At 38.3% G+C, this 26,805-nt stretch overlaps 1 protein-coding gene across 1 annotated transcript in view; it reads right to left on the bottom strand.

Annotated features, from left to right (window-relative positions):
• Positions 1–26,805, bottom strand: part of COL24A1 (collagen type XXIV alpha 1 chain) — a 118,401-nt gene that overhangs the window by 5,224 nt on the left and 86,372 nt on the right. Inside the window, exons 33-53 of the mRNA XM_041483470.1 lie at positions 25,408–25,461; positions 24,349–24,402; positions 24,076–24,129; positions 22,674–22,727; positions 21,993–22,100; positions 20,444–20,497; positions 19,877–19,984; positions 18,917–18,970; positions 18,090–18,143; positions 16,736–16,792; positions 15,748–15,801; positions 14,673–14,726; positions 14,513–14,566; positions 12,342–12,395; positions 10,614–10,721; positions 8,772–8,879; positions 7,164–7,271; positions 7,023–7,076; positions 6,660–6,722; positions 5,497–5,550; positions 3,905–3,940 (exon numbers count right to left, since the gene is read on the bottom strand). Coding sequence (XP_041339404.1) covers positions 3,905–3,940; positions 5,497–5,550; positions 6,660–6,722; positions 7,023–7,076; positions 7,164–7,271; positions 8,772–8,879; positions 10,614–10,721; positions 12,342–12,395; positions 14,513–14,566; positions 14,673–14,726; positions 15,748–15,801; positions 16,736–16,792; positions 18,090–18,143; positions 18,917–18,970; positions 19,877–19,984; positions 20,444–20,497; positions 21,993–22,100; positions 22,674–22,727; positions 24,076–24,129; positions 24,349–24,402; positions 25,408–25,461 — 1,398 coding nt within the window. The remainder of the gene's footprint in view (positions 1–3,904; positions 3,941–5,496; positions 5,551–6,659; positions 6,723–7,022; positions 7,077–7,163; positions 7,272–8,771; positions 8,880–10,613; positions 10,722–12,341; positions 12,396–14,512; positions 14,567–14,672; positions 14,727–15,747; positions 15,802–16,735; positions 16,793–18,089; positions 18,144–18,916; positions 18,971–19,876; positions 19,985–20,443; positions 20,498–21,992; positions 22,101–22,673; positions 22,728–24,075; positions 24,130–24,348; positions 24,403–25,407; positions 25,462–26,805) is intronic.

Below are 26,805 nucleotides of genomic sequence, written 5' to 3'. Positions count from 1 at the left end.
AGTGCTGCTTGTACCAATTACTTGAGCACAATAAGCTGTTCCAACAAAAGCCCTCATACGTCAGTATGGTCACGCTAGTACAAAATCTCTGCCAAAAGAGAAATAATCTGATGTGACGTGGTCACGCTGACAAATGTTGTGAAACTGATCTAGTCAAACAGGAATTAAGCTGTAAATCACTTGATATAGTAATAACAAGTGTTTCTGCTGTGAGACTTCACAGCAAGCAAGGTCTGTGTGTCACTTCATGCTACAGCTGCTGAACTCGGGTTGTGCTCAAGCTGCCAAAAGCAAGGACAGCAGGAAATGGTTAAAGAAAGACCAGATTCAATCTAATATTAATTCATGTATATTTTAAAAAAAGGATCTCAAACCAGATAGAAGCAATGTACCTAAATCACCGAGGCTGCAAATTTATCAGTACTTAGGTCCTAATGCAGAGCATGCGGTAGTGCCAGGGAAGGCATCTGCTGGGGGTTACAAGGACAGCTGCACGACTGAACTGTGTCTGCACATCACCTGCCCTGGCCATGCCGAGGGGCTCAGGTGCTGGATGATGAAGGATGTGAAAATTGGGGCCCATCATATAATTCCAGGCACCAGCTCTATTCAAGGCTATGTTGATGGCTGTGTTGCCTCAAATGGCTTTGAGGCAAGATCCATGTCTTGTATGTGTTCTTTGGAGAATAGAGGAAATTCAAAAATGAAGCAATTTCTGGATGTTTAGGTACCTGATTTTCTGATACTTAACCAAGAAGACCTTAATAAGATAACGTCTATGGATTGTAAATATTGTGAGCTTTTCAACTGATACCTCCTGACCCTATTTATTTATGTTTCATCCTCTTACACCTATAGAAGGGACTGGAAGCCATCTTTGAAGTGGATATTTAATGATTAACATCTTTATAAAAGATGTTAATCATTAATGTTGGCAAAAGGAAATAGAAGAACAAGTAATTTTAGCACAAGTAGTACTAATAGTATGGACACCCCTGTGGGTTCTGTGTGAAGTAACTAGCTGTCATTACTCTTCTGAGTTTGATTATTGCCCAGCTTGAAATTTTATTTGAGATCCTAAATAGTAATATTTAATATTAGTGTTAAATATGCTTAAAATATTGTTGTTATTCATTATTAGAAAACTGTTCCAAGTTTACAAAGATTACATTCACTATTTTGGCATAGTTCCTCAGCTGTTGCAAATCAATTGGGTTTCACAGAGCTATGCTGTTGCATGCCAGCTGGGAAGGCTGACTCCACATTTAATTAATCAGGTCAGGTGCTCAGGTGCTGTTACACTGCTCCAGGATACCTTCAGTCTCATGTGAATATATTACTGGCCTGTCTGATCATGCTTGGCCAAGTATGTTTAGAATAAAATGAAAGAGAAAGTGTGAAAAAGAATCTTGAGAAACAAATTTGACATTGTAAGGATATATTTGTTTATCTTCGTTCAGGACTTGATTATGCAAATACCAAATCAAGGAAAGGCACAAAGTCTTCAACAGTTTGTCCCTAAGTAACCACTGCTCTCGGATGAATAGATGTCCTTGTTCTGAATGCTGAGATTTAGACATTCCAGTATATTTTTCAGATGAGTGAATAGTTCAGTTAATGTTCTATGTTCTTGGCATATGTCACCTTTTAAAGACTCAAGATGTCTTGGGACAAGAGCAGCTCAAGTTTATAGTGGTTTCTGAGGTAGAACTGAATGTTTTAAAAATAAAAACCTTCACTGTTCCAATGAGTTTAAGGTATTTTGCAAAAGAGGAATGTCATTTGTCTTGATCCACTGTCTCCTTGCCAGTAAAACCCATGGGAAAGAAAAAAGAGGTAAATAGTGAATGCTGTTTGTGAACTACTTTGTGGAATATCACATTTCTTAAATGCATTAAAACTTCAGAGAGCTATAGCAATTATCTTTACAAATCTTTAAAATATAATGATACTACACAGTGCAGGGATTTTACCAATGTTCTTTCTTTCTGCTGCAGAGCAGAAAAATGAGGCTAAATTACACTTTTCATGAACTAAGTTAATTGCTAAATGTTTTACTGGAATGTACTGGATTACTTTTACAAATCTACTTAACTTAACCTTTGGTCGCATGAGAATTTAAGTGAGAAAAGTGTAATTCCAGTCCATGCAAACAACAGCAGAGACTAAACCAGTTAGCTTCAGCGTGTTCTTAATTCTTTAAGCACTCCATTTGATTGAACAGAAGTTCAAAGGCCAAAATCCCAATCTTTTACTAATGCTGAGAGGCCCTGATTTTGCATACAATAGTACATACAGTTAACTATAAAAGCATGAGCAATCCCAAGGACATTCATGTTTTCTAAGAATTTTTAAATTCTTGAGGAGTGTATTTTTAACAAAGAATGTGTGCTTTACCACTCAATAAGACGACATGATTCTGCATTCTATGTCTTTCTGGGGATAAAAGGATGTTTCTTTCTAGTATGAACTCTGTAACCCTGACAGACTGAAAAATATAACTAAATATACTACAACAAGGTTAAAATCTATGTGATTCTAGGAAGAATGCCAATATAAATTTTAAAGGTATAAATTAAAGCTCAGAATACACAGTTGGATGAAAAAAAAATTCATCTCCTTTGTATGTGAAAGCAGCTGGAAATAAATCCCTTTCTTGGGGGAAAGTAATGCCACTGTATATGACTTAAAATTAAACATTCTTCTTCTGAAGACAGCCTTACTAGATTAACTCATCATGATGAATTTAAGAACTTACTTAGGAAATAACTTCTTAAACACCAGAACCAACAATGGAAACAGATGTTTCTTGTTCACCATTGTGGATGGGTTTTTTAAGGATTATTTTTGGATTTTTTTTAAGTGTCAGCATTTTTAGCTCTATGCTGTCATAACAATTCTTATGAACAAACAGTAGAAAAAGACAGCTAAGATGGATAACAGCAAATTGAGAAAATAGTTTTCCTCTTATTCCGAGATAGCAATTGGCTCTAGAGCATTAGAATCAAAGAGGAGAGTTCTCCAAGACACAGAAAAGAAGCTTCATTCCAAGCTTTAGCTCTTTAAAATGTTCTGAATATTTCAGATTTATTTTTCAAAACTTTTATAAGGCAGTTTTATTGAATTTCTTGGAGGTGGCTGCTAAAAGCAAAATAGAGTAAGTGAAACTAAATAATTTTAAATGAGATAGGATGAAAGGCAGGGTAAGAGAAACAGGAAAAAGATCACATCTGCTAGTTACTGGAAAATGAACTAATTATACATCTGTCATAGAAGGTAATACCATAGTTATCAACTTTGTGTTTGTAAATTTGCTGTAAATACGATAACTTAATGACTTTTCATGTAGCCATAATTAATTGGAGACTTTACTGGCTCTAACACAAATTTAGTATTAAATCCAACATTCACGAATGTACAACGACTCTTGCTGAAAAATGAAAGACAGCAGATTCATAACCCATCAGTGCTGCCCATAGTTCCCACAGTTGGAATGCTTTGCATGGACACCCACCCGCAGGTCTGGGCTTCTCCTGAGCTTCTCCCTTCCTAGACAAGAGATCCAGATCTATGAACGTGTGCGTGCTGTGAGGCACTAGATCTTTGACAGCAAATGTGGCACAAGATTTTCCTTTTAAATCTGAACATGGACAGATTTGGAGTATGCTCCAAACTGCTGTATGACCAGGGCCCAGCAGCTCACACCCACTGGGCATATCTGCTTAAGTCAACTTGAAGAAAAGGTCACACTTCTAACCCAGGCTACCATCTTCTTGGGCACTGCTCTCCAGGAGCACAACACGACTGCCTGGCATGCAGAGCATGCATGAGTACATTCAGTGTAACACAGGAATAGATTTTACACAGCCAAAAGAATGAAAGTACAAAAGTTGTTTCACCTTACCATTTCACCCCTCGTGCCCTTTTCACCTCTCGGTCCCTGTAAGAAAGAGCAGCTGTTAATCTGATATGCTTTCTAGTTGCCTAGGACTGAAATAAGCAGATTAATATCCATGAGAATTATACTGCTCACATGAAAAGTCCAGTCTCATCTGTGGAAGTATTTACAGCTCTGGGGGTTTAATTACCCTGTACTACTAGAAAATGAAATTAGTTGAAAACATCTTGTGATTCCTATATGTTGAAAGCTGTGTTCTTTAGCTTGTATGTATTCTCTCAGTAATTTTAACTGTTGTCTGTCAATCAGCTGTGTTCTCCACAATTTCATCCACATTCAACACATCAGTGCTTCACCATCTTTAGAGAACAAAACTCAATACTCTCCATCACTGAAGAAATCCATTCATCACATATATGTTTTTGTTATGTTATTAGTTCTGCCCTCATAACCAGATTAGACACCATTTTTCTGTCCCCATTTTTGGCTGGTTTTGCACTTGAATTGTGTTCCCAAGGATGGCAACAATCTTAAAGTTCTTCTCTGGAAACATTTTGTATCTTGTTGGCTGCATTTCATAACATGTAGAAGTAATCTTCAACTAAAATGCTTTCTTGATGATAATGGCAAACTTTTACATTCAATATGAAGTCTATTAAAAGCGTTCATACAAGTGCACATAACTGTAAAGTTTATTTCCTCAGTGCAATTGAAAAGAATGGAGCAAGTACTGATTTTTCCAGCAGGTGGAAAGAATTATAGAAGGGACATTCCCCTTCTTTCTATTTCACTTGTAAATATTTGCATTTATTACTTTTATTGTATATTTACTATTTTTATGATTATTTTGATTTTTAGACATTCTAATTTACTCCAAGTCTGCTTGATCAGACAGAGAGTTTCATGGTACAAAGAGTTCTTAAAACTGCCTTACATGGTTGGGTGGTCGGGAGACATGAACCACGGGGTTCTCTTGCAAAACAAATCTGGCTCTGACCGTGAGTGTGACAAAAGATGGAAACAGGAATGAGGGCAGAGCTCCCCCAGTGCAGGGAGCCTGGGGTGCATTGGAAGCTGTCAGAGAGGCCACAATGATGTTTGAGTTGTAACAGGGACCTCATCGGCACCTGGAACTGCCTTACAAGGGCACACAGGCACTCCCAGCATGTCTGGAGGGGCACTCTGGAGAGTTCAGCCCACAAGAAATAAAAAATAAACTATATTGAAACTGAGTGTGGATATTCTCCAGATAAATCTCAGACCAAAGGCTGAGAAAGGATATCCAGATGGTAATTACTGTGTGCTGTTTTACACCATGGCTTGCCCACTGCCCCTGTACACATGCTCTCGGCAGGCTGTACTCAGGCAGAAGGCCATTGCAATTACTTTTTTGTCACTGGTTTTGGTAATTGTTTTCTTGTTTGCACTACAAATGCTGGAGTCACATACATTAACTTACCAGCATGGTATAACAAGGAAGGTCCTGTTAGTTGCTATTTGCAAACAGAAAAATAAGAAGGTTGCTAGTTGAAAAACAAGATGGTTAAACAAAAGGGTAATGAAATAAACAAATTATGCAAAAGTGAAGGGAAACTTACAGGCCTGCCAGTTGGGCCTGCTATGCCTTCTTGACCAACAGGGCCAATATATCCCTGTAAACAAGCAAAGAATTTATTAGTTCACAGTGTTTCCAAAATAAAGAAAATCCTCATGACATGTCCTGATTTAAAGTTGCTCAGCACACAGACCTGTCAAATATCCAAAAGATCATGGTGGTACTCTCTAAGTATTGAGTGCACATTACGACAAAATCAGTAAGGTAAATATTTTAGTAATTTGTAATACTTGTGCTTGGAAAGCCCTCACACATTCTTTAACGTGAAAAGTGATGCACTAAAACCAGTGGAAACTTAAGTACTCTGATTACAAAAGACCACATATTTATTGAGCAACAACCAACTCTATCTTGAGCTATGTTACTGCCCACAAGGGCTCTTGTAAGGCTGCCAGTAAGTGCTGCTAAAATGCCACTTTTCAGTTCCATCTCACTTAGAGCAAACTGCTTGTGTCCAATGTTTATCTCATATAGGAATGTTTAGAAAAATAAAGTAGCTATTAGAACCCTAAAGCTGCTGCTCTGCACCTGGTTAACTGAACAAACTCAGTTCTGTGGTGGCAAAGGCAGCAGTGAGAGAAGATGTTCTGGTAAGGCCTCCCATGCTTCAGCCTTTCACACTTGATGCAAAAAATGCTAACCATGTTTTCATGTTTTTTGGTGAGTACCAAAGCAGAATGTTATGAAGAATGAGCTAATGAATGTTAGGAACATTTCAGATAAAAAGAGAATCTTCATTAAAAAAAGACTACCTATCAATCAATAATGCCTGAGCACCACTGTGCTTTTACTGCAGGCAAAGTTTATCCCTATTTTCTTTTGCTGTAGAACACAGTTACACAATCAGCAGTTTTGCCAGTAAGAAGAATGTTCAATAGACAAAGAAATACAAAGTCATAAGGTTACACTAGGAGATCCACACTTAGCCAGCAGAGCCTGCTTTTTTCTTTCAAGATTAAGGGCCCAGCTCTGTTTGTGTGTCTGCGTGCATGACGTAACCAGAGCAGTGTTGCATCTAGACTCAGACAAAGGTTTGGGTAGAGGCTTCTGGCCTTGCTAATAAGAAAAAGGATTATTTTCTATGTTGAAAATGTATGCCGCTTTCAAACCATCCTAACCATCTCTTTCATGTAGTGAAACACTTACAACTTGGCCTGTTGGACCTTTCGGGCCCAGAATTCCAACTAAGCCAATGTCCCCTGCAGGGCCCTGAAAATGCAAAGGAACAGTTTAATCCAACATGGACATTAGCTATCCACCTGTTTCAAACTCTTGTAATCTCTGAAAGTAAGATAATTTCTTAAGTAAGAGCAGCAAGAGTGAAAATATCAAGCGCACTGACACAGAATGTTTGTCCTTAGACAGGGAATACACAGTTCTGCCTACCATGTTCCAACAATTCAGAGATATTTTGAACAAATGAGTGCTAAAGCCGATTAATTCTATGCTTTCATAATGTTCTCACTCTGTAAATAGCTTACAATCTGAGAGAAAAGAACAAGCACATACTTTTGGACCTGGGAATCCTTGAAACCCCATTAAACCTTGATCTCCATCTTCTCCCTGTAATAGGAGCAGGCATCCTTACCATTAGTTCACGTTGTTAACTCTTGGACTACTTGTTTTGCATCAAGCACTGTGATTACGTACAATCTGTCCTTTCAGGCCAGGGTCTCCTGCTGATCCTTGGTCACCTTGGGATCCTGGAAGGCCTCTTCTGCCTCGCTTTCCTGGATGACCTAGAAGTCCTTTCTCACCCTGCCAATAAAAAGAAAATATATATTTTAATATGATTATGGAAGTTACAGAGGCAAATACAGGTCTCCTGTCAGAAGTGTGGAACCTGCTTTCTCCTTAAGAAATACACTTATTCCATTCCTTTTATTTCCCTCAGGAAAATAATTAAACATACACTAAAATGCAAATGTGACTTGACTGCTCCTTGAATTGGAAACATAAAAACCATACATGCTGGAGCAATTCTAGTATGGTATCTCTCAGTGTGAGCAGTAAAAGTCACAAAATTAAATACAGAACAGACAGGTTAAAAGTAAATTTTATAAATAATCCTCTGAGCAAGACACAGTGTACTTGTGAAACTCCCTGCTGTTAGACTAAAAATCCACATTGATTCAAAAGGAAACTAGACAAGTTCCTGCAAGAGAAATCCTCTGAGGACTATCAAATGCACAGAAGACATATCTAGCTCAGGAGGTTATTGAGGTGCAATAATGACTGTGAATATACAGGTTTCATGCTTTGTGCTTATGCTGTTTCCCAGGTTTTGCCTTTGTGTTATTTGCCTTGAGTGTGTATGTGCATTATTAACGCTTATTCTGTAGTACATGTGGCACCAGTTTCCCCTCAACTCATCTATTCCTTGCCTTTCTCAGATTGCAGGCACTTCTGAGCAGGAACTACCTCCTACAGCTCATTGTCTAGGCAAAGAAGTAAAATTCAGACTGGGGGCACTGGCAATAAACACTGCAAATAATGAATACATTTTGTACTAAATAAAATGATAACAAAGACATTATTTCCAGTTTCCAAGTAACTTAAGGTTTAAAAGAATGGCTTACTAATAAAATCTCACAAAGAAAATGAATTTAGATAAAAATCATGATTTTAGATGAAAAAAATCTATTCTAAATAAAGAAAATTCCATTCAAAATGAAGAAAATAATCTGTAATTGTTACTTGTTTTCTTGTTTTAAAATTGAAATTAGTCTAATTTATATGAGGATATGCTGATATCAGGTACCTGAAACTGTCTGTAAAATGAAGCACACTCAGATTTCTCTCTTTCTGAAAGGGCTAAACAAAAACAATTTATGTCCTGTGGTAAATTATGTACTTATTAGCCCCCAAACCTGGAACTTAGGCTTAAAGTTATGGTAATTCTCTGCTATTAGATTGCTCAGATGTTTAAATAATCCTGACTGTTCTAGTAGCTACAGAAGTTTAGAAATAAGTCAGGCAACATCTGACCCTAAAGCTGGAGTGAATAAATACAAAGTGTTTTAATGGCTACTGGAGTTGGAATAGCATTCAGATGGATCAGATCTCTATTTTCAAATTACAGTTTATAGAAATGTGGTAAACACAACTTATAATCTTAGCCTTCAAATAACACTTGATGTCTTTTACTCACATGATTAACAGCAGTGTGGTGGCTCCACTGCCACCAAATGCAGCACGAAGAATAAGCAGTACCAGCAAAACTCTACTTAAACAACCAGATCCCATTTAAGTACCCACCTTTAGTCCAGGTGCTCCCATGGGCCCTGGCATGCCTGGCAACCCCTTGGGACCTCGAGCTCCAGGATAACCTGCTAGACCTGGTAAGCCTGAGTTTCCTTTATTGCCCTTAACAAATTGAAAATAATGGTTCACAAGTAGAACAGCCAAGCATGCCTTTTCATTATATGCTGAGACAGGCAAATAACATAAAATCAGCCAAAACCACTTAATGCTGTCTGTATATATGGACACACAATGATAGTACATCAAAACATATAGAAAGACAATCATCAGCAGTATCATGTGGATTTCTGCTAATATTCCGAAAGTAAAAGGCTGAGAATTGTTTGAACTTCTCAGTATTCTTCTTTCAAGAAGAAATAACTCCACATGAAACAGAATGAAACTACCTTCCCAAAGAAATATTCAAAATTCAACATGTTTACTTCTGAGGATCAGGCATACTGGTAATACTAGCATGGCTGTGTACACTCTGTAAAGATTCACACACAATAACATTACCAGATGAAGAAAGACCAGAACATTTGTTGTGAAAATGTATGAGAACATCAACCTACCAACAAAAGCAAGCATTTTAAATGAAAAAACATGGTAGTGAGTACATGGAGTCAAGCCACTTTTGACATGCTACAAAATGGAAATTTGCTACCATACAAATGAATATTTCTGTGGTGCAATTTAATAGAAATGTAAACATATATAAATCTTCCTTATTTTCTATGACATTCAGTTAAGCGCTCATAGAAATGTGTATAAAACTCAATTTTTGTATTAAATGTCATTTTTTTGGCTTTTGAATATGGTGATGTGGCTTATAGATGGATGGACTGATAAACTTACATAGCAAAAGTTCTGCTCTTTTTATTCATTGTGGCAAAAATCAGTTATAAACCTCCTTTTATTACAAACTGTAATGGGGTAATGGAGTTGTCTTTACTATGATTGTATGACCTTTTTGGTGGAAAGACAAAAATGTGAAAATTCTTTGAGGTGATTCTCCTAAATCCAGCTCTGAAGAATTTTAAGAACTTGGAAGAGGTTCATGACCTCAGACTGGAGAAGCTTGAGTAGGGTGCACCTGCCCCCTACGGGTAACTTGTTTAATTTTCTCTTTGCTCAACCAGATTGGAAATTTATACCTGAAACAGTCCCTCATCCAGCATCTTGGCCAATTCCTAACTCCAAATCTAACTCATTAATCTTTTATAACAATTACTGCTCCATCTGGGTAGAATACTGAGACATTCATACTCAAAATCAAAATGGTCAAACTTTCAATGATGAGAACAACTCAAGGAATCTTCTCCCCCTCTCTGGAGGGACTAATTGAAGAGCTGTGTCACTGCTCCCAGTGGCAGCAGGTCACCACCTTTGGGCCACAGCAAAGAACAGTCAGACAAAAAAAAACATTTCCAAGAATGCTTTTAGATACCTCACATACCTGGCTTTGGACAAAGCTTCATAATTATTTAGGTGGAGAGACACAGGTTACAAATACAAAGTCAATAAGGAAATGTGGGATTATCTCAGACCTTAAGAGGAAATAGTCTCAGGTTAATTTTCAGGACCAAAATTGTGCAGCCTCTCTAAGAAATGACTTTCACTTAGCTGTAGTTACTACTGTCATATACCAATGAAACTGTTCTCACAGCACACTTCCCTTATGCTAACTTTGTATCTTGGCTGGAATATCAGGAGCAAAAGAGAAAGAAAATAAAAAAATTGGTCTAATTTCCAAGATGCTCAGGGAACTGAGAATGGTCTATTCCTTTTAAATACCTTAACCCTGGAAAATCTGTAATGCAAAATGACATAGAGGAAATGTGGAAAGCAACTTACCTTGGGGCCAGGCTTCCCTGACAGCCCAGTCTTTCCAGGGTTCCCAGGAATGCCTTCTGGTCCAGGGTACCCAACTACTCCTTTCTGCCCTGGTGGCCCCGGTTTTCCCTTGAAAAAAATTCAAATCAAATATAGCACTGTTTGCTCCCTTCATCTTCACCCTCCCATAAGTGGATTTCAGTCACAGTATTTCCTAAACCCTATGTAACAGCAGACCCAGTGATATGAATGAATAGTTGCAGAGGGAGCTCTGAGTTAGGATGTTTGCTTCAGAATTCTACTGGTTTAACTTGCCATGGGATCTGAGCAACTTCAGCTGAAATCATGGGACTGTCCCCTTTGTGTGCCAGCCTGGAAGAGTGTCAATTCTTAAACTGAAGTGAGGAATCCTGATAAAGTTGTCTATTTATCCCTGGAAAAAACAACCATATACCTTTTCAGCCTTTATTTCTCTAAATGCTCAGTACTGGACTTTCACAAATTTATGCTGTTCAAATTTGAACATATCAAAAATACAAATTTGTAATATGGCAAGTTTGTGGTAACTGTTGCCGTACTTGCACAAAAAAGGCCTCATCTAACAGAGGAACACTGATTTATTTCCTTACAATTGTTTCCCTTTAGACTGACAGGCTGTCTTAAAAAGCTTGGAGTGCTGCACTAATCTCTCTATAAATGCCATTTCTCAGAAATGTAAAATGTTCTAACTACAACACATTTTGTCTGAAAAGGTATTGGTAGCACCAGCCATATAGAATATAAGAAGTGGGCCACCCTAATCTTATTTCTAATTTCTGGTTGCTTAAGTATCTTCATTTTGGATGTGCTTTGAAACTTCCTCACATTCTAGTTTTACTGCCTTCTCCTCATTTCTCTGTATGTTCCACTTTGCTTCTTTTCCTTTGCCTGCTGAATGATCCCTGCAGCTCTCCAAGAGAAAATGCTGAGTATTTACAAAGGACACACAGTTCCTTGTCTTCAAAAGGCTCCTCTTGCACTCTGCCCAGCAGGTACAAGCTCTGTGCAACAGCTGCTTTTCTCCAGTTACTGACAATGTTTTGATGTGAGGTAGTAAAAGTTATTTACAATACATGCTTGTGTAGCATTATTTATTAGGGGACCAAAATAACCTTGATGCATTTTGTTCTTCGTTCTGTTTACAGGACACCTACTGCTTCCTGCTCTGTTTTCTCCCTCAGGGAGAAAGGCATGCAAGTCAGCTCCTCTGCAGTAACTCAAAAAAAACCATTAAAAATTTCAGCTCAGGGCAAGCAAGAGACATAAATAAACCTCAAGGCATTTGCCACATGTATCCATCATGGACATATGGATCCAGGCTTCTGTAGGCTGCAGTGGATCAAAGAACTGATGGGGTCAGAAGTGAACACAAGTACAGTTCTGTACAATATAATGTGATAACTTCCAAATGGACTTCACAAATGAGCTAATTAAATAACTTCACAAGTGGTAAGAACCTTGTTGTTAGTTGCACATCACTTCCATATGCTGAGTAACTGAATATAATTCAATATAATATAACAAAATTTCAAAAATCATTAATATTCAAAAATGACAGGAGCTCCTTTACACTTCCTGGATAATAAAAAGGTGCTTTAGAGTGAACACAAGACCTTCTGGTAACCCTGACACGACTCAATTTTTGTTTTATTAGTTAGTGTTTTCTTTGTTTTATAATTTGAAAATGGGCTGTAGAATTTTGTTACTTACAGGAATTCCAGCTTTGCCTGCTTGGCCTGTTGCTCCTTTCTTCCCTGTGGGTCCCTAGAAGTTACAAATATTTGTGAACTGACAAATGTCTTAAATTCAATCCCCTAAGAAGAGCTGGGGATTGTTCCCCTCTAAAATTCATGTTCACATTGCCTGGCTTTGGACCAGATTATTCACATTTCAGGAGACAGCAGAAAGTTGTTCAAGTAAAAGCAAATACATTTTTGGCAGAATTGTGTATGTTTTTTCCCCATTGTGAACCAGTTTTTAAAACTTTTCCAACAATAATAATAAAATGTTTTTCATCATGAATTTGGTAATTTCTCCTGTATCAGCCCCCCCTCTGTACACTTTTACTGCATTTGCTGTACTCTTCAAAAGGGAAGTCATAAAAAGTAGGCAATGTAAATGCACTGAATGTCTGTGGAAGAGAATACTAGAAAACAATAGTGTCACATATCACAGATGTGAACATTTGTTTTTATCTAAGATCTACACAAAATATAAAATTGGCTTAAAACCAGATTTTTTTTCATCTTGACTGATCTTGAAATTGGTAGTCTTAGAAAACTGAGAGATACTGGGCAGATAACATTCTTGTAAGTGGTTTAGTGACACAGGAGGTCATGCACCAAGGAAGAAAAGCTCAGAATGGTCAAAAGCTTCTCAGAGAACTTTGTTATAGGATAGTCTGCAGAGAATATAAAGATTTATAGCATCAATTTTATCCTACCTCTAAAAGATGCAACCACTGAAGAACAGGGACAAGAATAACACTTGTTAGCACAGAACAAGTAGAAAAAGTTTTCTAAGATTTTTCCAGACTATTTCAAAAACACTCCTTAAAGCAAAAGCTATGCTATCACTACCATGCTGCAATATGATACAACATGCAATAAGGTGAAAAAGCATGGGTTATTTTAAGTGTAAACGTTTTATAATTATGCAAATATGACAAAAGCAGCAAAATATTGTCCTATTGTTAATTTAACACCTTTTTTGTTAAGAATGGCATGAAGAAGTCCACCACTCAGAACTGGAATGAGCATATTCAAATAACCTAATGCTGTTTTCATTAAGATTTCTGGATGCATGTAAAGAAAACCCAGCTGATTCAGGGTTGCAGTTTGTGGGATTAGCTTTGCAAGCCTTGCTACAGCAGCACCAGTAAAGGCACTGGGGTTAAGACTGTGCCACTGTTCTCACTACTGACACTTCTGTGGAAACCTTTAAGCCCTTATGGGCAGCTCCATGCTGGACATTGGTTGCACATTTGTAAATGGCAGTATTGATCTGAGGGGCATTTTCAAGACAAAGAAAACATTTCTTCAAGAAGAACTGCTGATTTTGTCCTGGGATGTGAGTAGTTTGTCAAAAGCAATACAGCAATATATCTGAGTTCACAGCTGGAGTACGTGTTCACAATGTCTCCCCACCACGTTTCCTTTCTGTTGCTTCAGTCAGTCCCAATCTACTAGAGATTCATGTAGTTACCTACAAAATTTTTAAACTCTAACAGAGCCGCTTCATGGAACTTCTCAGACAAAATATCTCATTTAAATTGCAATGGTAATTGGTATTTTAAGAAAGCTTTCAGCCTAAAGCTTTTGAAATCTCAAAAGCCAATGACATTCAGTCCACGGAAGAACACAAACACTTTTGGCAATTTTCAACACATCACCAAGATGAGCTAATATTTCTAAAGAGAAAGATTTGGTCTTTGATCTTTGTCATGACTTGCTCTGTCATTATTGCTCTAGTATTCTGTAGCAAATTCCTTATTCCCAGGTCTCTGAAAACTCAGTGCAGTGCAGTACCAGGAGGCTCTATTTACAGATCAGAGAAGCAAAATCCCTCCAGAGCTACTTTAACACAAGAAACTCCACTTTAGGGGATAATTAAATATCACTCCAACGTTTCCAAAAGAGCTTCTCATAATGCTTGATATCACTCCAAAGTAAAACTACTTACCTATCAAATAACACCTAATTACTAATCAAGATCATTATGCAATTTTCCACTTTATATTTTTTTTGTCCCTGCAGGTATGAAAAGGAAACCCAAACACTTCAGTTTTAGCCTTATGGAACAGTTTTCCAAGGATAGGCAGTGAACAAAAAACCCTGCAAATTCCAAGTAAGTGCAGTTTTGGTTTACTTTTTTCTACTTACTTCTGAACCTCTTTCTCCTTTTAGTCCTTGTTCTCCCAATTCACCTGGCTCTCCCTTTGAGAAGAACATACATTAAATAAATGCAAGGGATCATTTGAATGGAAATGAAAACATATTTTCAATAGTCAATAGAGAACTCTCCCTTGTTTGAAATACTTACTGGAGGTCCTTGTTGTCCAATAGGTCCTCTAAGCCCTGGAAGACCTGTATGACCCTGGGAAAGAGAAAATATAACATATTGCAGCACAGTAACTCAGGCTGCCATGCTCAGTGAGCTGCAGCTTCCTGGTAAAGCCCATCCTGGGAGGTGCCCGTGGACCCAGGTTCACCAACACGACCCAGAGAAGTATGGTCAGATCTCCAAGATCAAACTCTACAGAGATTTTATTCTTTACACTCTCTACTCCAAGCTGCAAGTGGGAGTTACATATTATTTAAATATTTCTGCACTTCTGTAAGCATAGATTTGGTTCATTCATTTATTACTGTGTCTGTCTGTATTACTGTGGAACTTGGATATTCTGTGTCAAGGATTGTCTCTCTTGTATTTCAGTGAACTGCATCAGTGATAAGCATGAGTTACCATCCAATTTTCATGTGTTGAAAGACTGAATATAATTAATGAATAATTTTTAGGATTAGATTTAAAATAGGTAGTGCCTAAATTTCAGAGAAAAACGTTAACTAATACAGTATTACAGAAACACAGAACTGTTTAGGTTAAAAGTGACTCTTTCTCAAGCAAGGCCAGCTAGAAATGATTGTCCAGGACCATGTCTAGTCAAGTTTCCAGTATTCCCACAGATAGAGACTCCACAATCTCTCTGGGTAGCCTGTTCTGGCGCTCAATCGTCCTTACAGTAAAAAAAAACTCCAACAACAACAAGAAAAAAAAATTTTGAAAGGAATTTCATGTGTTTCAGTTTTTGCCCTTTGCCTCCTGTCCTGTCACTGGACACTATAGTGACAGATCTGTCTACCTCATCTTAATTTCCTCCCATCAGGTATTTATACACACTAAGGTCACTGGGGTCTTCTCCAGCTGAGGAGCTGCAGCTCCCTTTTCCCACAGGAAAGATGCTCCAAGGCGGTCCAAGAGTGCACCAGTGCAGTGAGGGACCAGCACAGGCATCCCTGCACACTTCTGAGGGAAGATGACACTGCTGCTGCATTACTCCACAAGTCTGCAGAGCATGCCATGCCCAAACAAAAAGATAAACCCCAAAAGGTATTACCTTGTAGCCCTCATCACCAGGCTCTCCTCTGTCTCCACGTTCACCACTTCGACCCTAGAGAGGAAACCAGGGAGCAAAATTTACAGCTGAACTGAATATAATGCTGCAGTGAAATATGAACAGAAAGCTGGGATTTGTCTTAAACTATCTACTGAGAGGGAACTGAGAAATACAAACATAAAGGGCAGCCTGGCTAAAGGAATAAACAAGATTTTTTTCCAAACAGAATGCATTGCAGTCAGACAGTAGCCACAGTCTACAATTTTCTGTAACTGAAGACTAGAAGCTAAAAGATGACTATTACATGGTGCTTAAATGAAAGAGGAGGGAGGATTGATCTCAGTGGAACTTCTCCAGATTTATACCTATATTCAAAAAAACTAAAAAAATATATGAATTTAAAATCTGAATGGATAAATGCAGTGACTCTGGTTTCAAGACATGCAAAGAAACTCTCTTATGGCTTCTGTAAGACAGCCCATTAAAAATTGGATTCTTTTCTGAAATTACTTGCTGTCCTCAGAATCTGTTTTAAATTTGAAGTTTGTACTAATAATTTTGACAGGTTCATAAATGCTGCAGAGATACACTCCACATGTGAATTCAGTACAAAAATGGTTGCAAAATGCAGTTTCTAAATCAGCTGAATTAGTTTGCAGTGATAATGAAATAAGTCAAAACATATTTTTGATTAGTAAAGCAATGAAGTATAACTCGGGTTAAACAGAGAGGGAAAAATTCTTTTCTAAAATGTGCTGATCTACACACAGACTAATGGCATTAGTGTAATTAAATAGAGGGCACAGATCTTTAAGCAGGAAAGAGCACAAAACAGCATTTTCAGACTGAGATTACTCATGAAAGGACCATCATTCTGTATTTTGCACTGATTCCTGAGACCTGAGATGATATAAATCCTCAGAAATAAATGCATTTGCTCGTGTCTTGAGATGCACTAGTATAATTTTTTTGAGAAAGAAAGACCTACTGGTTCACCTATGGGCCCAGGTAGTCCAGGGACTGTATTGTCTTCGCCTGGGTAACCCTAAACCGAAGAGAAGTATTAACAAATGTTAACTTGGAAGTTCAACCTCATCTACCATGCACATAAGTTCAAATGCTATTAAGAAGCAGAGAAGATGTTGTATAGATGCTAAAAGTGAACATGATGCTTATGGTTTAATATCATGGATATGGTAACTCAATTTTAACATTCACCTAAATGTCCCAAAGACATTAAGGACTAAAAAACCTAAATATTTGCTTTATTCTCAAAGGCAGCTATAAGGGAAAAAACTGATTAACTGAACAATATCCATGTCATTGTGTCTTTATTTAATGAAAAAAAGGATAAACAGGATATTTGACAAGGGGAAAAAAGACTATTTCTTCCACTGCTTTGAGAAATACACTTAATAGAAAGAAAAACAAGAGTACAGAAGACTCCTACGTTAAGTCTGAAACAAATTACAATTTAAATATGAAATAACTGCCGTCCAAGTTAATAAACAAAAGATTATCTATTCCAGATGATACCTAGCAATAGTAATGCAAAGAGAATCACAATTTAAATATAATTACGGACTTCTACAGTGCATCAAAGTGGTTTTTCAGAAGTGACCCAGCAATCTAAGCACCTAGCTGTCAACAAAGCAGTTTTCAGTTATTGTTTCTTAATGCGTATCAAAACCTATTTAGAACATCAGCCACTAAATGCCTATTTACAGTATTTATTGCAAAACTTGCTCCAGGTTGTAGCTCTGTGTCAGGACAACTCCAATCCAATCTCCATGAAGTGAATCCATGTACCTGCCCTCTTGGGGTCACATGGGTCTCAGTGAGCATACAAATCTGTTTTCAGCATTTGAGACTTGAGAGAAAAACAATAAATTTGACACTAAAATAGCAGTACTGAGGCCACATCCTGTCCCTAACATTTTATATTAACCACAGACATTTGTCCATCCTGGTTGGACTTTCAGGCAAGTCTGTGGGTGTACTCACAGGCTCAGAGTTAAGTAAATATTTAGCTGGTTCTGCACTGATTATTTTTGTCAGCAGTGCTCGCTAAGGGCAGTGGAGCTGTCTGATACAATAGACTGTGTTCTGTACAATGGGTACCTTGTGTTTTAAAACCTCAAACATTTTAACAGTATAATTTTGGACTCCAGCTCTGAATGACCCATTTCCTCACTTTGCATTTCTTTTCCTAGTCTTTGACAATACTAACAAATACTGCAAATGATGGCTTTTGCTGCTTGCTGTGGAAAACAGTGGGTGTGCAGTAACATTTCCTCCCTTTATAATTTCACAAAACAGAGCAGTAAAACCTATGTTCATACCTTTTCTCCTTTGGGGCCTGGGGGCCCTGAGGGCCCTGGAGAACCCTGGTGACCCTAAAGAAGCAAACCAAACACAAATTATTTTAAAACAAATAATTAAAGAAATAGCTAATTCCAAAATTTCTTTTAGCTACTTGCTACATTTTTTTTTCTGCTTGAAAATTATTCTAAATCTTGTTATGACAACAAAATCAATGGCAGAAAATGGACTGTGTGCAGAAAAAGCTCTATGCACGTTGGGAAACTACATGTTCTGATAGGGCTTAATGCAGGTGATGGGAGCTGGGCTGGTTCTTGCTTCAAATTTAGGGTCAGTGATGGGTGTTTTTGTTTGGAAAAGAGACTGGACAGTCTGCTCTGTAAGAGGATGACTCAATCCATCTATGATGATTTTCACAGCTATTTTTCAGTGAAAGCCACAATATCTTTATGTCCTTCAACTAACCTCATTCAATCAGCTTCTGTTATTTAAATGGAAACTACGTGGCCAGACAGTAAGCAGAGGTGGGGTGTTTGCTGAACTCTCTTTATAATGAATAGCTGTAGTAGTTTTAGAGGAGCTTTATTCTGAAGGTGTGAGATACATTGCATAAACAAGAGTTTAAAGTTTGTGGTAAAACCCCCCCGTGAGCAAACTAACAAAAACCAGGCATCCTTGCTTAAGGCTAACATTTCTGAGTAGGCAAACACACCATATAAACATACATGAATATCTGGCTGTCCTGAAAATATTTGTGTAGTCTAGATATAGATTCTTAGGATATTTGAAATTAGAGTACCACAGACTTTGGGATGTATGTGTACCTGAATTCAGCAAAAAAACGTACCCCATAACCTGGAATTCCTGGCTCTCCTTCAGGTCCCATTCCTCCTAGATGTCCCTGTTAAATGCAGTAATCAGAGAGAGAGAAACGAAATCCTTTGTAAAGTGCTACAACAATGCCTACTATATAAAGCAAGGACTTGGAAAAATCTTGAAATATTGACATTTGACACCATGGTCAACTTTCTTGTAGATCCTACTTCGTTTATTAAATAATTCTGGGCTTTCCATTCTTCTGTGGAAAAAAATGGTCAATGTTTTGAGTTCTAACATTATAGTCTTTGTGCATAATTAAATCAAAATTATCTGAGCTTTGAGAGGTGAGGAAGAACTCTCTTTATAAGTGCTAGTATGCCAAGGGAAGCAGGGGGTGGTCATCGCTTCAGAAAGTTGACTCCTTCTCTTGAAAACGTTGGCCATTAGACAGTAAACTTTGCTTCTGTACCTCATGTGCTCAGGAGCACACAGCTGCATTCAGTGGCCACAGCACTGGACTGAGACAGGCACTTTGCCTCTAGTGTGGAGCCTGGATGCTTCTGTGCATCTGTCACACAGTATGCAGCAAGCTTGGGGAGCTTACTATGAAAGGAGCTAAAAGTTAATGGAATAGACTTCATTCAGCTAACTTTGGAGTAGATTCCTATCTGATAGGAGTAGTAGCCTTCATCTGAAGTGCTTTGTTTCAGCCATGGCTAAGGCTGATGGTATGTGACAGCAAACCCCTTGATTTTTGTTCTTGGAGCTGGAAAGGTTTATAAGCAGCCACAGCAGTGAGGCTGTACGTGCAGTGTGGGACATGAGTGCTCTGTGGTGTGCTCTGCCATCCCATCCCCATAACTGTCAGATGACCAAAAGCTTGAGATGGCTCCTTCCAGATCCATGGGCCAGGCTTCTGTCTGCAAAGGTGAACAGGTCTCATTCTGATGCTGAAAGGCCACTGTAACCAAACATGTTTTGTACTAACCGTGGGACCTCGAGTTCCTCTTGCACCTTTAGGACCAGTTTTTCCAGGTTGGCCAGAATCACCAGCAGGTCCAGTTTCTCCTGGAGGGCCAAGCTGCCCCTTTTCCCCCTGTTGGTATTATTGTATTAAAAATACTGAGAGATTGACACTAAGTTTCAAAATGCAGTTGATGCTTAATCAAAATGTGTAACAGCATTATTTAATAGGTATGACATTTACTGGATGTTATTTACTGTAGTTATTAGAATGTCTGAGCCCAGAACTCTGCAGTATAAAAGAGTTTCTGCTAAAGCCTTCCCATTATGTTTTTGTTTTCTTTTAGTCAAAGCTTAAAGCAGAAGCTCTTCTGAGTTGCAAAACCACATCTTGATACAAATTTAAATTTCCTAAGACCTTGAATGTTATTGATTACAGAATGATGACAATTCTAATTGCTATGGCTAACAAGTAAAAAATTGGCTTGAAGCATGACACAAAGCAGGGATCATTTTGGTTCAATGGAATTCTGTAATGTAAATTTGAGTTTCAGATAAAAGGAAGGGAACTGGGGAAGATGAAAAATACTACCTTCTTTCCTAAACGGCCCCTCTGACCTGGATTTCCTGGTATTCCTTCAGGGCCCTATAGATTTATTAGGGAGAGAAAAAGAAATTATTGAGAAAGGCCTGGAAACAGGTTTAACCTCTGCTCCAAAGCGCATAACTAAGTAGGCTTTGGTAAAGCAGAGAGGTGGGAGGAAAAATATCATAAACTGTGTTTTTAAGCAAGTTACAAGGGCTGTCTCAGGTTTTAGGATAAACAAGTGGGCAAGTTTCAGGGATTATTTATCAAAGCAGTGGAAATGCACTGCAAATAAGGGAGAAAAAAAACCATTACCTCTTGCCCACACAGAAATTATTACTTTACAGATTTGTGAAGTTTATTTGTCGCTTTGTAAACTACTGTTTAAGGAAAATGTAATGTTACTCTCACCTCCAATGAAACACTCAGACAATGGGCTATAGGAAAATGATTTCCATGTTTAGACTAGGATATTATGATCTGTCTGCATCCCTAGTATGAGGTCAAACCAAAGCTGTGATGTGCACACTCCCAGATGCCAGGGAGGGCAAGTGGAGAAGGAGGCAGCTCTACAGCCGCCTTTGGAACATGTAGAACAAAAACGTGAAAAATCCCTCCCTAACCACATCCTCCCAAAAATCGAATTGCCAGGCCTGCCTGTCTCACTGAGGCACAGAAGCACTGCTGATGCTGATTATTGTACACAAGTATAATTACATAAAGTAATGCCAGGGTTGAGCTGTTTTGCAACGTCAACATATGAAACTTTCAATGTTCCCCAAAACTACCAATTCAAAATAGAGAGTCGAAGAAACAAAACTTGTTCTGCACAAACACCCAAAAGAACACTTTTTTCTTTCCCTAGAAAAGTAATTCACAGTGAAGAACCCAGAACTAAAGACAGCAGAATGTAGCACTGATGCTTAGAGGACAGAGTGGACAGTGCTCCCAGCCATGAACAGCTGGAGTTCCAACCAGCGTTTTGTCAGACCCACCATCACATAAGAGCTACACAGAAGGCAGCCAGAGGACTGCAGATGAGAACATGATGATTTTTGGTAAGGGAAGCTGGTCTCATTTAAAGCTACAGTCCTTGCTTTGGAAACTGTGCTCCAAAATTAGTTCTCATGAAGTTGCATACAATTTCATGGATGGATTTTAGTTGCTAGGAGTGCCAGAACAAATAGGCAAATGGATCTAACAATGTTATCTGTGAATTCTAATGCTTTTCTGCTATTTGATCTGTGTATGTTTGATGCCACATTGTTTGGAGAGGAGAGATCTGAAGCGAGAGGCTCCAGGCTGTGTGGTACGTGTGTCTGGATGACAGATGTTGAGGAATCACTGTTTGCCAAGAGGTCCCATATTTAAGATAGGAAAAGCATTTGTCTCCTCTCTCTACCAATCCTGAACCACATTGGAAGCTTATTTAAATACGGTCATCTCTAATTACATAGAAAACCAGGAAAATAAAAAATAAAGGAAGAAAGAAAAATGAACTTTGTTTACTAAAAGAAAACAAACAAGAAGTCCATTTCAACCAGAAAACACTTACAGGAATTCCCATTAGGCCGGGTTCACCAGGGGGCCCAGCAATTCCTGGTAATCCCATCTCTCCTTTCTCACCGCCTTCTCCAACAAGTCCCTGGTCTCCAGGGTCTCCCTAAAACACAGCAAAAAAAACCCCAAAAATCCCTTAGTCAACCTGCTGCTACAGAATTATTTGTTCATAAGGGAATTCTGGATCTCTGAGTTTGAAAAAAAGCACACTGAAACTGATGTGAACCTTACCAGTCACATTCAGTTCAGGCTTTCTATCCCATTCCTACACTCCTCCAGCCACATTTTGCCTCATCCACCACCAAGTATCTGAGGTTGTTCTCCACGACATCCCCTGTCGTGGCACCTGCCACAGTCCCTGGCACAGCACTGATCTGATCTGTGGAGCAGAGCAGCCTTGGGCTTGCTTCCTCCAGCACTTTAGTCACCACAGACAAAGACTGTACTCAGGTAAAGCTTGCTTTTCTATGTCAAGCCATTCAGCTCTGCAGCCCTTGCAAGCTAGATATGTACCCAAAAGATACAGAAAAGCCTGTGCTTTACAGGACCTCCTATGTTAAAACTAAGTGCATCCAACTGGGCTCAGCTGATTTGGTGCTGACCTAGGATAAAAAGGGAGATTTGGGTCCTTAGACCAATTAAAGTACTTTACATCTGCTGCAAAAATTTAATGTACCTTTGGGCCATCTTTTCCTTGAACACCATCTTCTCCTGGAGGCCCTGGTTCACCCTTATAAAAAGAAACAGTTGAAAACAAAGTTATTGTCTATATTTCTTGACTAGTTTTATTTATTATTATTATTGACTAGTTTTAATTATTATTATTTATATATAATTATATATATAATTATTATTATTTATATATAATAATGCTTATTATCTTTTGGACAACTTTTACTTGCTGTTATGGTTTATTTATCTTCAGTGTCACAACCCATGAATATCCAATGCAAGAAAACATAAAATATGATCAGCATTAGAAAAATGAGGCAAAACTATGCCCATATAACCCTGGAGATTTAGACGGTGGCACTGAGATTCTGTTTGGATTCAGAATATATAACATATAATTACAGTAACCTCAAAAATATACCTGTTCTGTCCTGAAGCTTCCATGTTTATGTGGATAACTACTATATTGGGATGTTTACTGTAGGGCCATTTACCATTAGAAATATTTCAACATTATAATCACAGAATCACACAGAATTATCAAGGTTGAAAGAAAGCTTCAAGACCATTGAGTCCAACCATCAGCACAGCACCGCCATAATCATATTCCCAAGTGCTACACCCAGATGCCTCTCAATGTCTTCAAGAGACTGACTCCACCACCTCCCATGGCAACTTATTCCAATGCCTAACCACTCTTTCGGTGAAGATTTTACTGCTAATCTAAAGGTTCCAATGTGAACCTCTCCTGGAACAACTTAAGGCTATTCATTCATTCATTCATTCATTCATTTGTTAGCTGGCAAAAGAGACTGACCCCCACCTCATTACAGCCTCCTTTCAGGTAGTTATAGAGGGAAATGAACCTCCTTTTCTTCAGGTTAAACAACCCCTGCTCTCTCAACTGTTTCTCAAAATGTGTGCTTCAGCAGCTCCATTGCCCTTTTCTGAATGTGCTCCAGCACCACAATGTCCTCTTTTGAAATGAGACCCAGAACTGGACACAAAGCTCAAGGTGCACCTTCACCAGTGCCAAGTACAGGGAAAAAATTCACTGCCCTGCTCCTGCTGGCCATACCATTTCTGACACAGGCCAGGAGGCCATGTGCCTTCTTGGCCATCTGGGCACAGCTGGCTCATGTTCAGGTGCTGTTGACCAGCATCTCCAAGTCCCTTTCTGCTGAGAAGCTCTTAAGCCACCCTTCCTGAGTCAATACTCTTTCTACCTTGCCACAATATTACACTGGGGTTTTTTTGGTTGGTTTTTTTTTTTTTTCCTTTTAAAAAAGAAGCTATCAGAAAATAGCTTTTTATTGAATTCTTCTGTTAAACCAAGATTTCTCAACCTGCACTTCATTCGTAACATACTTCTCTATTGTGGAAGAAGATTTGCATCCACAGCTTACCCTCAAACCTTGGTCACCTGGTTCTCCAGCTTTCCCAGCCGGTCCAATGTCTCCCTGGGATATCACAAGAAAAATAATTTAATTTTAAAGGACAATATCCGTAACAATGTCAGGGTTTACAGCTGATGGAGTCATCACGATAATAATGGTATTTCTTAATGGTCTGTTTTCTGCATCACTGTCTACTTGGCTAATGAATCAGATCTCTCTGATTTTCTTTCATGAGAATTTGAAAATATAAACATCTTGAGAGAGAATAATTTCAACATTTACCTTTGTGCCTGGTTCCCCCTGCAGACCAGGTTCTCCCTCAGGGCCAGGAGGTCCCTGCATGGTACAAGAGCTACTGTTACATGATCGCTAGTAATAATTTTGCAACAACTAAATAATACACCCAAAACTGAAGCAGAAGAATGGCCTGAGACACTAGGAAAGATGAAGGTCTGAGAAATCAAATCAAGACAACACAGTTCTTTGTTCTTTCTAGAGCCAAACAGAAAAGAAATGAGGGTATAGGAGTTCAGGAAATACAGTGTGGGTCAGGATCATATTGAAGACTCAGCAGCACCACTAAGCCTGTACCTTTCACCATAAATTACTGCTGAGCAAGCATCTATCTTCTGTAAATCTGACTGACAACTTCAGCTCTGTTTAGGCTTGGAGCCAAGTGGACACAGCCTTTGGAGAACTAAACCCTTTTTGGAGGCCTCAGCTCCAAATGAGTTGAAGATATCAGACTGCTTTTTTTCTTAGTAGCTAGTCAGAAGTCTGGACTCTGGGTGACTGAGGAAGAACATTTCTTTGAATAAGCCAAATCCCTACTGCTCTGAGTGAGCTCATCCCTCAGGTACTTCATTACAAATGTGGCTAATACATTCTGTCACTTTTCTCTCAATGAAATATTAAAAATAAAGCAAAAAACAAAAGCATAAGTGAGCAAGAAGCTTTCTACAGCTGCTTTCCTTTATCTACAAATTGAAAGAACATATGATTAATGGTGTTTTACTGCTAACTGCAAGAAGAGTGCTTTCAAAAAAAATTGTTTGCGCAATTAAACATTCACCTTCTATGACAAATGTCATAACTGTGTGCTCAAAGACAGTGCTTACAACAGAACAAGCTACTTATTTTAGACATTCTTTGGTAACAGCTTTAAGTAAGAGTCTCTGAGTAGCTCATGATATTTAAGTCAGCTGCTCATGATATTTAAGTCATCCAATTTTTTTAATTTAAAAGATTTTTTTATAAACATTGTCCAGGATTAGTCAGTTGTTTGAGTATTTGTTGCTTATATAGCAATCACTTATTGCTATATAAGTGATTAAATCTCACCTCAAAACCCGTTTCTCCAATAGGGCCAGCATCCCCTGGTTGTCCTCTTGGACCCTGACATTAAACAAAATTTTGGATGCATTATTCAATTAACATTAAATTACATTGTAGAGTGTACAATTTGTCTCTTCACAAGTCTTCTAACTGGAATAAAGAAATGTATTTCATTGTCTTTCCTCCTGAATCCAACAGTGTATCCAAGCCCCATGATGGCATACAGTACCAGCCCTGATGCACTGAAATAACAGATCTCGAATAATAGCACAGACGTCTTTTCTTTTAGATCAAAAATAAATTATTATCTGAACTAAGCTCTTCTCTTGACTAGCTGAGACTTTGTTTAATTAAGGTTTGTTAGACTGTCTGGTTTGCTTTGTGGAAAAGCCTGCAGTCTGGTATGGAATTAACAGAAAACAACTACTTCACCATGGACAGAGCAGCCACTGAGGCATGACAGACTAAAGGCTGGAGCCTTCTTAGTAATATTGGTGACTATAGCATAAGCATTTTATGATAAGCCTTACATGTAAGGAGTAGATTTACTGCTGTAACACCCAGGAATCGTTTCCCAAAGTGGCATGTTCAAATTCTCTGCACATGTAAGATGTGAGCTCACAGAGCAGGATTTGTGTGCTGGGGAGCAGAAGCTGCCTGTAACAGTTTAAAGCTGGTTCTACAGCCACCGTGAATGTATGTCCAGAAAAATCAGCTCTCTGCATGGAACCAATCCTTGAACTTCAAGGAAGTTCATATCTATTTATCCCTTTGGGACTCATCTGTGTCTAAACACATTCTAAATTCAAAACATTTTCTTGATCTACAGTTCTTATGTGAAGGAAAGATGCTGCTTCTATTTTATGACAGAAGCCTTTGAAACAAATATTTACTCTTATTTTGTTTCACTTCCTCTTACAGACTCTGCATATGGTTTTGCTCCTCCTGATGACCTATGAATATTCTCTTCCCTTGTAAAAACAATGTAAATTGCATCTTACAGACAGAATTCTGGCAGATGCATCTATTTTGCATTTTATCTTCATTTAAACATGAACAACTAAAACTGCAGTTACATCCCTACGATAATTCACTTTGTCCTAAACTAAGTTAGTTGATTTTTATTTGCAAAAACTCCATGAAATTCCACTAGGCAAGCATCACAAAGCTTCAGTTTGCTTCACAAATCAAGTATTTCTTCGTATTACCACGGAGATAAGGCTGCTGGATCAGTAATGTATCTTTCTCCCAAGACTTTCTGAAGCCAGAATTTTATAGCAGTATTGGAACTCCTTTTAACCATTCACATCAGGTAACTTGCAAAGGATTTTACTGAGATGTCTGGCCAGTAGATAAAGTTTGAGTGCAATTTAGAGCAATCCCGTTAATACAAATCGTTCCAAT

This window comes from Pyrgilauda ruficollis, unplaced genomic scaffold, assembly GCF_017590135.1.
Source record: "Pyrgilauda ruficollis isolate IOZ18807 unplaced genomic scaffold, ASM1759013v1 scaffold6, whole genome shotgun sequence".
Lineage (NCBI taxonomy): Eukaryota > Metazoa > Chordata > Aves > Passeriformes > Passeridae > Pyrgilauda > Pyrgilauda ruficollis.
This window is presented reverse-complemented; position numbering and strand designations above follow the sequence as displayed.